This window comes from Carcharodon carcharias, chromosome 24 (genome assembly GCF_017639515.1).
Source record: "Carcharodon carcharias isolate sCarCar2 chromosome 24, sCarCar2.pri, whole genome shotgun sequence".
NCBI classification, from domain to species: Eukaryota; Metazoa; Chordata; class Chondrichthyes; order Lamniformes; family Lamnidae; genus Carcharodon; species Carcharodon carcharias.
Genome location: NC_054490.1, coordinates 6492286 through 6506285, shown reverse-complemented (window position 1 = coordinate 6506285; position 14000 = coordinate 6492286). Strand labels below are relative to the sequence as shown.

Genomic DNA, 14000 nt, shown 5'->3' with positions numbered 1-14000 from the left:
CGGAAAGGATTTATTGCTGCAACAGGTAAAAACAGGGTACAAAACATGAGGCCCGTAATGGAAACAGATTCCAGTAAAATATATACCTTTACAAGCTTCCCAGAGCCAGCAGTCCTGGAGAGACTGGGATTAGTTCCAGCAATCAAAATACAATCATAACAAGCAGCAACAAACACCAGGCACATTTATACTGTCTCACTGATATCTCACTGAGAGAGAGGGACTGAGAGACACCAGTCAGTGTACAGATATCTCCCTGAGAGAGAGAGGGGACTGAGATACACCAGTCAGTGTACAGATATCTCCCTGAGAGAGAAAGAGAGAGAGAGAGAGGGACTGAGAGACACCAGTCAGTGTACAGATATCTCCCTGAGAGAGAGAGGGACTGAGAGACACCAGTCAGTGTACAGATATCTCGCTGAGAGAGAGGGGGACTGAGAGACACCAGTCAGTGTACAGATATCTCCCTGAGAGAGAGAGGGACTGAGAGACACCAGTCAGTGTACAGATATCTCCCTGAGAGAGAGGGGGACTGAGAGACACCAGTCAGTGTACAGATATCTCCCTGAGAGAGAGAGAGGGGACTGAGAGACACCAGTCAGTGTACAGATATCTCCCTGAAAGAGAGGGACTGAGAAACACCAGTCAGTGTACAGATATCTCCCTGAGAGAGAGGGACTGAGAGACTCCAGTCAGTGTACAGATATCTCCCTGAGAGAGAGGGGGCACTGAGAGACACCAGTCAGTGTACAGATATCTCCCTGGGTGTGAGCGGGACTGAGAGACACCAGTCAGTGTACAAATATCTCCCTGAGATAGAGAGAGAGGGGACTCAGAGACACCAGTCAGTGTACAGATATCTCCCTGGGTGTGAGCGGGACAGAGAGACACCAGTCAGTGTACAGATATCTCCCTGAGAAAGAGAGAGGGGACTGAGAGACACCAGTCAGTGTACAGATATCTCCCTGAGAGAGAGGGGGGACTGAGAGACACCAGTCAGTGTACAGATATCTCCCTGAGAGAGAGAGGGGACTGAGAGACACCAGTCAGTGTACAGATATCTCCCTGAGAGAGAGGGGACTGAGAGACACCAGTCCCTGTAGATATCTCCCTCAGAGAGAGAGAGAGGGGACTGAGAGACACCAGTCAGTGTACATATATCTCCCTGAGAGAGAGCAAGAGAGATAGAGAGAGAGAGAGAGAGAAAGAGAGAGGGGGAAGTGAAAAAGAGAGAGCAGGGGAGGTGTTGTGAGAGATTCCAGTTACAGTGTGTACAGATCTGTTCGTAACATTTTACCAGGTGAGATGTTTGCCCTGTTTGCTGAAACTTTCTCCTCCCACAGTCTCTGACGTTTCCTCTTCTGCTCGAGGTGGGTGACGAGAAGCCCTTGTGGTGGTGGTGGTGGTGGTAGCAGTGGTGGGGGGGAGGGGAGGGGGGGGGGGAAAGGGGTGTAGCTTGGGTGAGGGAGGTGGGGAGAGGGCCGAGCCTCTCCCCTCCCCCGCCCCCCGCCCCCCACCCCCCGCCCCCCGCCCCCCAGCACCCCCCTCCAGCCCTACTTGAGGTCCATGAAGCGGATGTCCATGATGAGCAGGATGCTCTTGGGGAGGGGCCGGGGGGCCGGCGACAGGACGGTGAAGAGCTGGCGCTCCACGTCCACGCTGGTCACCACGATGAAGCCGGCCACGCTGGTCTCGATCAGGTTCTCCTCGGGCGAGTCGGCCGTGCTGACGCTCAGCAGGTGGTGCACCAAGTCCCGGCCCGGCTGCACCGGCACCAGCTTCAGCTGGTTGTCCTCCTGGGACATGCCCAGGGGCAGGCAGGAGTCGGGGATGGTGGGGGCTCCCACCTTGAAGATCCTGACGTCGGAGAAGCGCACGTCAAAGGCGTGGGGGTAGAAGCTGCCCCGGAAGCCGTAGAAGTACTCGCGGATCTTCTCATCGCGGCTCTCCCGCCGGAAGTCCTTGGAGCGCTCCACCGCCCCGCCCGACTTGGGCAGCAGCGCCGTCTTGACGAAGTGGGGCAGGTCGCGCTTCAGCTCGTTGTACAGGCGCTCCTGGTCCAGCACGATGGCGGCGTCCACCTCGAAGGCCGAGGCCGCGTGCACCAGGGCCTGGTAGCCCGAGCCCTTCACCCAGCCGCACGTGTTGATGACGCAGCCGCTGGTGGCCGCCCGCCGGTTCACCTCGCACCGCTGGTTGAAGACTTCGGCCAGCCGGGATGTGATCTGAGGGAGGGCGAGAGACAAGGGGGCGGGGGGGGCAGAGGTTAGGCGGGGGTCTGTGGCTGAACACTTCTCCGAGAGCGAGAGAGAGAGAGAGAGAGAGAGAGAGTGGGGCAGACAGTCTCAACCGCCAGTCAGGCCCCAGATCCCAACCGCCAGTCAGGCCCCAGATCCCAACCGTCAACTAGGCCCCAGATCCCAACCGCCAGTCAGGCCCCAGATCCCAACCACCAACTAGGCCCCAGCCTCAACCATCAGTCAGGCCCCAGATCCCAACCGCCAGTCAGGCCCCAGCCTCAACTGTCAGTCAGGCCCCAGATCTCTGCTGCCAACTAGGCCCCAGCCTCAACCACCAGTCAGGCCCCAGATCCCAACCGCCAACTAGGCCCCAGACTCAACCGCCAGTCAGGCCCCAGATCTCTGCTGCCAACTAGGCCCCAGCCTCAACCACCAGTCAGGCCCCAGATCTCTGCTGCCAACTAGGCCCCAGACTCAGCCACCAGTCAGGCCCCAGATCTCTGCTGCCAACTAGGCCCCAGCCTCAACCACCAGTCAGGCCCCAGATCTCAGCTACCAACTAGGCCCCAGCCTCAGCCACCAGTCCAGGCCCCAGATTCCAACCACCAACTGGGCCCTGGATCTTGAAAGAACATAACAAATAGGAGGAGGAGGAGGTCATTCGGCCTCTTGGGCCTGCTCTCCCATTCAATTATGGCTGATCTACCTTAACACCGCTTTCCCGCCCACTCCCTGTATCCTTTAATTCCCTCAGTGTCCGAAAATCTCGCCATCTCAGTCTTGAATAGAACCAGCCACGGTGCACCCTCAGCTCTCTGGGGTAGAGAACTCCAAAGATGCACAACCCTCCGAGTGAAGAAAGTTCTCCTTGCCGCAGTCCAAAATGGCTGGCCCCTTATCCAAAGACTGGGACCCCCCACCCCCCCTCCCCTGCCGGGGGAGGGAGAGAGCCTCTCAACATCGACCCTCAAGAAGTCCAACGTGATCACCTCTCATTCTTCTAAAACTCCAGAGATCAGAAACACAGGAAGTAGGAGGGGTAGGCCATTCGGCCCTTGGAGCCTGCTCCGCCATTCGATACGATCATGGCTGATCGATCCCCTATCTCAACGCCGTACTCCCGCTCTCTCCCCATACCCCTAGATGCCCCTAATATCCAAAAAACAAAAATGATCGATTTCCTTCCGGAATAGACTCAGTGACCCAGCCTCCACAGCTCTACGTGGTAGAGGGTTCCAGAGAGGGTCAGTACCGAGGGAGTGCCGCACTGTCGGAGGGTCAGTACTGAGGGAGTGCCGCACTGTCGGAGGGTCAGTACTGAGGGAGTGCCGCACTGTCGGAGGGTCAGTACTGAAGGAGTGCCGCACTGTCGGAGGGTCAGTACTGAGGGAGTGCCGCACTGTCGGAGGGTCAGTACTGAGGGAGTGCCGCACTGTCGGAGGGTCAGTACTGAGGGAGTGCCGCACTGTCGGAGGGTCAGTACTGAGGGAGCGCCGCACTGTCGGAGGGTCAGTACTGAGGGAGCGCCGCACTGTCGGAGGGTCAGTACTGAGGGAGTGCCGCACTGTCGGAGGGTCAGTACTGAGGGAGTGCCGCACTGTCAGAGGGTCAGTACTGAGGGAGTGCCGCGCTGTCCGAGGGTCAGTATTGAGGGAGCGCGCACTGTCGGAGGGTCAGTACTGAGGGAGTGTCGCACTGTCAGAGGGTCAGTACTGAGGGAGTGCTGCACTGTGGGAGGGTCAGTACTGAGGGAGCGCCGCACTGTGGAAGGGTCAGTACTGAGGGAGTGCCGCACTGTCAGAGGGTCAGTACTGAGGGAGCGCCGCACTGTGGGAGGGTCAGTAATGAGGGAGTGCTGCACTGTCAGAGGGTCAGTACTGAGGGAGCGCCGCACTGTCGGAGGGTCAGTACTGAGGGAGTGCCGCACTGTCGGAGGGTCAGTACCGAGGGAGTGCCGCACTGTCCGAGGGTCAGTACCGAGGGAGCGCCGCACTGTCGGAGGGTCAGTACAGAGGGAGTGCCGCACTGTCGGAGGGTCAGTACCAAGGGAGCGCCGCACTGTCCGAGGGTCAGTACCAAGGGAGCGCCGCACTGTCCGAGGGTCAGTACTGAGGGAGCGCCGCACTGTCGGAGGGTCAGTACCGAGGGAGTGCCGCACTGTCGGAGGGTCAGTACTGAGGGAGCGCCGCACTGTCGGAGGGTCAGTACAGAGGGAGTGCCGCACTGTCGGAGGGTCAGTACCAAGGGAGCGCCGCACTGTAGGAGGGTCAGTACTGAGGGAGTGCCGCACTGTCCGAGGGTCAGTACCGAGGGAGCGCCGCACTGTCGGAGGGTCAGTACAGAGGGAGCGCCGCACTGTAGGAGGGTCAGTACTGAGGGAGTGCCGCACTGTCCGAGGGTCAGTACCGAGGGAGCGCCGCACTGTCGGAGGGTCAGTACAGAGGGAGTGCCGCACTGTCGGAGGGTCAGTACCAAGGGAGCGCCGCACTGTCCGAGGGTCAGTACTGAGGGAGCGCCGCACTGTCGGAGGGTCAGTACTGAGGGAGCGCCGCACTGTAGGAGGGTCAGTACTGAGGGAGAGCCGCACTGTCAGAGGGTCAGTACTGAGGGAGTGCTGCACTGTCGGAGGGTCAGTACTGAGGGAGCGCCGCACTGTCGGAGGTTCAGTACTGAGGGAATGCCGCACTGTCGGAGGGTCAGTACTGAGGGAGCGCCGCACTGTCGGAGGGTCAGTACCAAGGGAGCGCCGCACTTTGCGAGGCACGCCCTGTGGAGCAGGATGAGGAAGCAGAGGCGATGGCTGATTTCAAACGGACGTCGGGTGGGGAACCGGAGAGAAGTAAACTCGCAGGGGGCCCACGGGGATGGAATAGGGGAAAGGGACTGGGTGGGTCGCTTTGGGAGAGCCAGCGTGGACCGGGATGGGCCGAAGGGACTCCTTCGGAGCTGGAACGATGATAGCGGCGGGTTTGCAACGGTCCCTGTCCATGGTTTCTGTCATCCGAAGGTGTGAAGGGATTTGGGGGGAGGATGTGGAACCGGGTCACGGGTCAGACGCGGTGTGGGCAGGGCTGGGCTGGGCAGGCTCGAGGGGCTGAATGGCCCTCCTCCTCCTGCTGCTCCGACGACGCTCGGTTATGGGAAGCTGCGTAGCTCTCTCTCTCTCTCTGCCTCGGTCCGCCGGTTGGTTTGACAGGGGACAACGACGCAGCAACGTTATCGTCAGGGACTGGCTGGGCGCCAAGGTGCGATAATCCTGGATTGACACTTTTGTACTTTTCCCCTCAATTGAACCCTGAGAGCAGATCGCTCGGGCGGGCGGGTTCCGGCCTTGGACTTCAGCTCGCCAACCTCCTTTAGATTAGACAGTGGCACGGAATGGAAAATGGGAGAAGGAGGAGGATGCCAACGCCAACCAAAGGTCCACCACCCGCTTACATCAAAAGGCAGTGGAAGCAGAGCCTTTGAAGGCTTTTAAGACCGAGGCACGTTATTGATAAGCGAGGGGTGGGAGGTGAAGGGTTATCCGGGGGTGGTGGGAGGAGAGCGGGGGGGCGGGGGGTGTAGAGGTTACAATCGGGTCAGCCCTGACCTCGACAGAGGGCGGAGGGTAGGAGGCTCGAGTGGGCCCTGCTCCTAGAGACTTGGAAACTAGGAGCAGGCCGTTCGGCCCCTCGAGCCTGCTCCCCCATTCAGTAGGATCACGGCCGATCCCCTATCTCAGCGCCGCACTCCCGCTCTCTCTCCCCCTACCCGTTGACGCATTCAGAGTCCAGAAATCTATCTATTTCCTTCTCAAATATACTCAGTGACCCCGGCTTCCGCTGTGTTCGGTGGTGGAGAATTCCGCAGCTTCACCACCCTCCGAGTGAAGAGGTTTCTCCTCATCTCAGTCCCAAATGGTCTACCCCTTATCCTCAGACTGTGACCCTTGTTCTAGACCCACCCCCCCCCAGCCAAAGGAAACCTCATCCCTGCATCCAGTCTGTCCGTCCCTGCGTCAAGTCTGTCCGTCCCAGTGTCCAGTCTGTCCGTCCCAGCGTCCAGTCTGTCCGTCCCAGCGTCCAGTCTGTCCGTCCATCCCCGCGTCCAGTCCGTCCATCCACGCGTCCAGTCCGTCCATCCCCGCGCCCAGTCCGTCCATCCCCGCGCCCAGTCCGTCCATCCCTCCGTAGAGTCTGTCCATCCCTCCGTCCAGTCTGTCCATCCCTGCGTCCAGTCTGTCAATCCCTCCGTCCAGTCTGTCCATTCCTGCGTCCAGTCTGTCCATCCCTGCGTCCAGTCTGTCCATCCCTGCGTCCAGTCCGTCCATCCCTCCGTCCAGTCCGTCCATCCCTGCGTCCAGTCCGTCCATCCCTGCGTCCAGTCCGTCCATCCCTGCGTCCAGTCTGTCCATCCCCGCGTCCAGTCTGTCCATCCCCGCGTCCAGTCTGTCCATCCCCCCGTCCAGTCTGTCCATCCCCCCGTCCAGTCTGTCCATCCCCCCGTCCAGTCTGTCCATCCCTGCGTCCAGTCTGTCCATCCCTGCCAGAATTTTATACGTTTCAATCAGATCCCCTCTCATTCTTCTAAACTCCAGTGAATACAGGCCTAGTCGGCCCGGTATCTGCTCACACGACAATCCTGCCATCCCAGGAATCAGTCTGGTGAACCCTCGCTGTGCTCCCTCCATGGCAAGTACATCCTTTCTTAGGTAAGGAGACCAAACCTGCACACAATACTCCAGATGTGGTCTCCCCAAGGCCCTGTACAGCTGTAGTGAGACATCCTTGGCTCCTGTACTCAAGTCCTCTGGCAATGAAGGCCAACACACCATTTACCTTCTTAACCGCTTGCTGCACCTGCATGCTTGCTTTCAGTGACTGGTGTACAAGGACACCCAGGTCCCTTTGTACCTCCACATTTCCCAATCTATAACCATTTAAATAATACTCTGCCATTCTGCTTTTCCTACCAAAGTGGATAACTTCACACTTCTCCACGTTATACTGCATCGGCCATGTGTTCGCCCACTCACTCAACCTGCCTAAAACACCTTGAAGCCTCTTAACACCCTCATCCCTCCCATTCCCACCAAGTTTCGTGTCGTCAGCAAACTTGGAAACATTACATTCGGTTCCCTCATCCAGATCATTGATATATATTGTGGATAGCCGGGGGCCCAAGCACTGATCCCTGCGGTACCCCACTAGTCACCACCTGCCACTCCAAAAAGACCCATTTATTTCCACTCTCTGTTTCCTGTCTGCTAACCAATTCTCAATCCCTGCCAATATATTACCCCCAATCCCATGTGCTTTAATTTTACACACTAACCTCTTACGTGGGACTTTATCAAAAGCTTTCTGAAAATCCAAATACATCACATCCACTGGTTCTCCCTCATCTATTCTGCTGGTTACAGCCTCAAAACACTCCAGTAGGTTTGTCAAACATGAGTTCCCTTTCATCAAAACCAAAGTCACCATGGATTTAAGTGTCCTGTTATCCCAAACCACGGAACCCAGACAGCACCCCCAAAACCCGGAACCCAGACAGCACCCCCAAAACCCGGAACCCAGACAGCACCCCCAAAACCCGGAACCCAGACAGCACCCCCAAAACCCGGAACCCAGACAGCACCCCCAAAACCCGGAACCCAGACAGCACCCCCAAACCCCAGAACCCAGACTGCACCCACAAACCCCAGAACCCAGACTGCACCCACAAACCCCAGAACCCAGACTGCACCCACAAACCCCAGAACCCAGACAGCACCCCCAAACCCCAGACAGCACCCCCAAACCCCGGAACCCAGACAGCACCCACAAAACCCGGAACCCAGACAGCACCCCCCAAACCCCGGAACCCAGACAGCACCCCCCAAACCCCGGAACCCAGACAGCACCCCCCAAACCCCGGAACCCAGACAGCACCCCCAAACCCCGGAACCCAGACAGCACCCCCCAAAACCCGGAACCCAGACAGCACCCCCCAAAACCCGGAACCCAGACAGCACCCCCAAACCCAGGATCCCAGACAGCACCCCCAAACCCCGGAACCCAGACAGCACCCCCAAACCCCGGAACCCAGACAGCACCCCCCAAAACCCGGAACCCAGACAGCACCCCCAAACCCAGGATCCCAGACAGCACCCCCAAACCCCGGAACGCAGACAGCATCTCCAAACCCCGGAACCCAGACTGCACCCCCAAACCCCGGAACGCAGACAGCACCCCCAAACCCCGGAACCCAGACAGCACCCCCCAAAACCCGGAACCCAGACAGCACCCCCAAACCCCAAACAGCACCCCCAAACCCCAGACAGCACCCCCAAACCCCAGACAGCACCCCCAAACCCCGGAACCCAGACAGCACCCCCCAAACCCCGGAACCCAGACCGCACCCCCAAACCTGGAACCCAGACAGCACCCCCAAACCCCGGAACCCAGACAGCACCCCCAAACCCCGGAACCCAGACAGCACCCCCAAACCCCGGAACCCAGACAGCACCCCCAAACCCCAGAACCCACAAAACCCCGGAACCCAGACAGCACCCCCAAACCCCGGAACCCAGACGGCACCCCCAAACCCCGGAACCCAGACAGCACCCCCAAACCCCAGACCGCAACCCCAGACAGCACCCACAAACCCCAGAACCCAGACAGCACCCCCCAAACCCCGGAACCCAGACAGCACCCCCCAAACCCCAGAACCCAGACAGCACCCCCCAAACCCCAGAACCCACACAGCACCCCACAAACCCCGGAACCCACACAGCACCCCACAAACCCCGGAACCCAGACAGCACCCCACAAACCCCGGAACCCAGACAGCACCCCCAAACCCCAGAACCCATACAGAACCCCCAAACCCCAGAACCCAGACAGCACCCCCAAACCCCAGAACCCAGACAGCACCCCCAAACCCCAGAACCCAGACAGCACCCCCAAACCCCAGAACCCAGACAGCACCCCCAAACCCCAGAACCCAGACAGCACCCACAAACCCCGGAACCCAGACAGCACCCACAAACCCCGGAACCCAGACAGCACCCACAAACCCCGGAACCCAGACAGCACCCCCCAAACCCCAGAACCCAAAAGGGAAACAACCTCTCAGCATCTACCCTGTCAAGCCCCCTAAGAATCTTATATGTTTCAATAAGGTCGTCTCTCATTCTTCTAAACCCCAATGAGTACAGGCCCAACCTTCTCAACCTCACCTCATGAGAAAATCCCTCCATCCCCGGGATCAACTTAGTGAACCTTCCCCAAACCCTGTCAGAAACGCTTCAATCTCGGGAAATGGTTCATCTTCCAGGAATAAGGACATTCTGGAAGAATGTGCGTTTCCAAAGACACTGTCCCCTAAAGGGTTAACGCGGGGACTGTTCCTAGAGAAAGCATCCTCTTACAAGAAAGGATGATTAAGCAGTTCATAGAAAACAAAAATCGGCAACCTCTTGACCCGGGTGAACCGTGCACAAAGGGGGCCGGCATGGTTTTACAGCTCTGAAATAAACCACGGCTGGAAAGATCGTGGTTTACCAAACGTGGGTTTTGATTTTGCTTTGAGAAGGACCAACTGCTTGAGAAGGAAGACAGCAGCCTTTTCTGGCAGTCCGGGGGCCGGTCCGCAGCTGGAAGCGAACACAGACGCTCCGCGCACTGGAATAGAGTACCCACGAGTATTCCTCTAGCCCGCCTGAAAAGCAGTGCCGGAGTCATTGACTGTTGCGTGGATCAGCGCTACCGTATAACCCTGATGCCATTTCAAGAACTCCACCATCTTTCCTTTGCCTTTGAACCACTGACATTTAACCATTGGCCTTATTTCTCCATTTCTATTTTTATTTCAATGTTTTGCGTGTGTGTTTGTGTGTGAGAGAGAGAGACAGAGACAGGATTAGGGCATCTCGAAAGAGTAATTAGTATACTTTCATATTTCACACTGTATGTTAATAAGCTATGCCTTCCTACTTGACAAGACTGGTTTTATAATAAACTAATAATTTTGTTGCTTATTGAAAGCAGCCTGGTTAAGTCTCTCATGTTCCACGTACCAGGGGTGAAGGTAAACAATTGGCCATTTTGGTGAGTCAACATTTACGCTAATAGTGCGGCCTGTGGAGTAGCGGTGGGGGGCTAGTCAAACTGCGCACACTCCTCCCATCCCGGACATGACAAACCCAATCCCCAACTCCTCCCCACTGCGACCTGATCTCCCCCACAATCCCCACCACCACCCCCGCCCTAAACCCTGAACAATATCAGCTGGGTAGTGGTGGGATCTTCCTGTCCTCAAATTGGCTCCGCTTTCCTCTGTTCCACCAGCGGCTACTCTTCAGACGGCCACCACCTGACCGGCTGTGGTGGTCTATGGGACACCAGGAGGTTGTGCCAGGCGCTACAGGGCCCGGGGGAGGGGGGTGAACTGTCCACGGGGCAGCTCTTTCAAAGGGCCGACGCCGGGGCGATGGGCTGAACTGCCCCAAGGATCTGCAGGACGGAACCGGGCCGCTCTTGCGCAGAGCGGGCACAGGAGCGACGGGCTGAAGGGCTCCCTCCCGCGCCCTAACATGCGATCTGGCTTCCTCTCTCAAAGGCGTCTCCACTCCAGGCGCCGGCGAGGTTTCCACATGGTTTCAGATCCAGCTTCCTTTGTTTTCCCCCAGACCTGGTGATGCACACACAACCACCCAGCCGTCCCAATCCTGGGCTTTGATCCTCCTGCCAAACCAAACTCTGAACCCACGACCGCCGAGGAGTTCATCTCGGTTAATTGGGCAGAGATTAGCCGGAGTTTGGGAGATGGGAAAGGAAGCTTTACGAAAGAGAGAGAGAGAGAGAAAACCGGTGCACGAGAGGTGCACAAGGGTGAGAACGAGGGCGCTCCAGCCGTGGGAGGAGGAAACATAGGAGGAGGCCATTCGGCCCCTCGAGCCTGCTCTGCTATTCAACTAAATCGCGGCTCATCTGATTGTGGCCTTAACCCCACATTCCTGTCTGCTCCCCCGCCCATAACCATTCACCACTTCCTGATCAAAAAATCAGCCTTCCATAAACTAGACAGACCCGATTCTTAGCTACAATTACACGCTGTCTAAGCCCGAACAAGTCCAGGTGTATGCTCCAAATTAGTGTCCGCCCAACCCCTCTGCATTTCACCCTATCATCATTCCGAGGAGGCCCCATTCAGCCTCCCTTCCTCAAGCCTGTTACACAGGGACAGGAGGAGGCCCCATTCAGCCTCCCTTCCTCAAGCCTGTTACACAGGAACAGGAGGAGGCCCCATTCAGCCCCCCTCCTCCTCGAGCCTGTTACACAGGAACAGGAGGCGGCCCCATTCAGCCCCCTCCTCGAGCCTGTTACACAGGGACAGGAGGAGGCCCCATTCAGCCCCCCTCCTCCTCGAGCCTGTTACACAGGAACAGGAGGAGGCCCCATTCAGCCCCTTCCTCAAGCCTGTTACACAGGAACAGGAGGAGGCCCCATTCAGCCCCCCTCCTCGAGCCTGTTACACAGGGACAGGAGGAGGCCCCATTCAGCCCCCCCCCTCCTCGAGCCTGTTACACAGGGACAGGAGGAGGCCCCATTCAGCCCCCCTCCTCCTCGAGCCTGTTACACAGGAACAGGAGGAGGCCCCATTCAGCTCCCCCCTCCTCGAGCCTGTTACACAGGGACAGGAGGCGGCCCCATTCAGCCCCCCTCCTCCTCGAGCCTGTTACACAGGGACAGGAGGAGGCCCCATTCAGCCCCCCTCCTCCTCGAGCCTGTTACACAGGAACAGGAGGAGGCCCCATTCAGCCCCCCTCCTCCTCGAGCCTGTTACACAGGGACAGGAGGCGGCCCCATTCAGCCCCACTCCTCCTCGAGCCTGTTACACAGGGACAGGAGGAGGCCCCATTCAGCCCCCCTCCTCCTCGAGCCTGTTACACAGGAACAGGAGGAGGCCCCATTCAGCCCCCCTCCTCGAGCCTGTTACAAAGGAGCAGGAGGAGGCCCCATTCAGCCCCCTCCTCGAGCCTGTTACACAGGGACAGGAGGAGGCCCCATTCAGCCCACCTCCTTCTCGAGCCTGTTACACAGGAACAGGAGGCGGCCCCATTCAGCCCCCCTCCTCCTCGAGCCTGTTACACAGGAACAGGAGGCGGCCCCATTCAGCCCCCCTCCTCCTCGAGCCTGTTACACAGGAACAGGAGGCGGCCCCATTCAGCCCCCCCCCTCCTCGAGCCTGTTACAAAGGAACAGGAGGAGGCCCCATTCAGCCCCCCTCCTCCTCGAGCCTGTTACACAGGAACAGGAGGAGGCCCCATTCAGCACCCCCTCCTCCTCAAGCCTGTTACAAAGGAGCAGGAGGAGGCCCCATTCAGCCCCCCTCCTCGAGCCTGTTACACAGGAACAGGCGGAGGCCCCATTCAGCCCCCCTCCTCGAGCCTGTTACACAGGAACAGGAGGAGGCCCCATTCAGCACCCCCTTCTTGAGCCTGTTACACAGGAACAGGAGGAGGCCCCATTCAGCCCCCCTCCTCCTCGAGCCTGTTACACAGGAACAGGAGGAGGCCCCATTCAGCCCCCCCTCCTCGAGCCTGTTACACAGGAACAGGAGGAGGCCCCATTCAGCCCCCCTCCTCCTCGAGCCTGTTACACAGGAACAGGAGGAGGCCCCATTCAGCCCCTCGAGCCTGTTACACAGGAACAGGAGGAGGCCCCATTCAGACCCCCCTCCTCGAGCCTGTTACACAGGAACAGGAGGAGGCCCCATTCAGCCCCTCGAGCCTGTTACACAGGAACAGGAGGAGGCCCCATTCAGCCCCCTCCTCCTCGAGCCTGTTACACAGGAACAGGAGGAGGCCCCATTCAGCCCCCCTCCTCGAGCCAGGGCTTTGTCCGGCTGGGACATGACTTCATTCCCTATTCTAGACCTCTATCCCTTTCTCCCTCGTGTGTTTATCCAGCTTCCCCTTAAATACATCGACACTGTAGACCTCGGCCACTCCCTGTGGGAGCGAGTCTCACACTCTCCCCGCTCTCTGGGTAAAGAGGTTTCTCCTGAATTCCCCATTGGATTTATCAGTGACCGTCTCATATTGACGGCTCCCGAGTTCTGGTCTCGGCCACAAGTGGAGACATCTTCTCCAGGCCAACCCTATCGAAACTTTTCATTATCTTAAAGACCTCGATCGTACAAATATACGATTTAGGAGCAGGAGCAGACCTCCCAGCCCTTCGAGCCTGCTCCGGCATTCAGTAAGATCGTGGCTGATCTGCTTGTAACATTCCAGCTGCCCTGATAACCTTTCACCCCCCTTGTTCATCAAGAATCTATCTCGCTCGGTCTTAAAAATATTCACAGACTCTGCCTCCACCTCCTGTTGAGGGAGAGATTTCCCAAGTCTCGCCACCCCCCCCACTCCTCAGAGAGAAAACATTTCTCCTCATCTCTGTTTTAAATGGGTGACCCCTTATTTTTAAACAGTGACCCCCCCCGCCTCGTTCTAGATTCTCCCACGAAAGGAAACACCCTCTCCACATCCACCCCTGTCCAAGACCCCTCAGGGTCTTAAAGGCTTCAATCAAATCTCCTCTCAATCTTCTAAACTCCAGCGGATACGAGCCTAACCTGTCCAGCCTTTCCTCATGAGACAACCCACCCCCCATTCCTGGGATTAGTCTGGTAAACCTTCTCTGAACTGCTTCCAACGCATTTACACCCTTCCTTAAATAAGGAGACCAGCGCTGTACACAATACTCCAGATGTGGTCTCTCCAGTGCCCTG

General features: G+C 58.1%; 1 protein-coding gene across 2 annotated transcripts in view; it reads right to left on the bottom strand.

Moving 5' to 3' along the window:
• Positions 1 to 1545: 1545 nt before the first annotated feature.
• clp1 (cleavage factor polyribonucleotide kinase subunit 1) overlaps positions 1546 to 14000 on the bottom strand; it is a 25029-nt gene continuing 12574 nt past the window's right edge. For both annotated transcript variants that reach the window (XM_041173979.1, XM_041173981.1), the window contains exon 3: positions 1546 to 2225. In XM_041173979.1, coding sequence (XP_041029913.1) covers positions 1554 to 2225 — 672 coding nt within the window. In that variant the 3' untranslated portion in view covers positions 1546 to 1553. The remainder of the gene's footprint in view (positions 2226 to 14000) is intronic.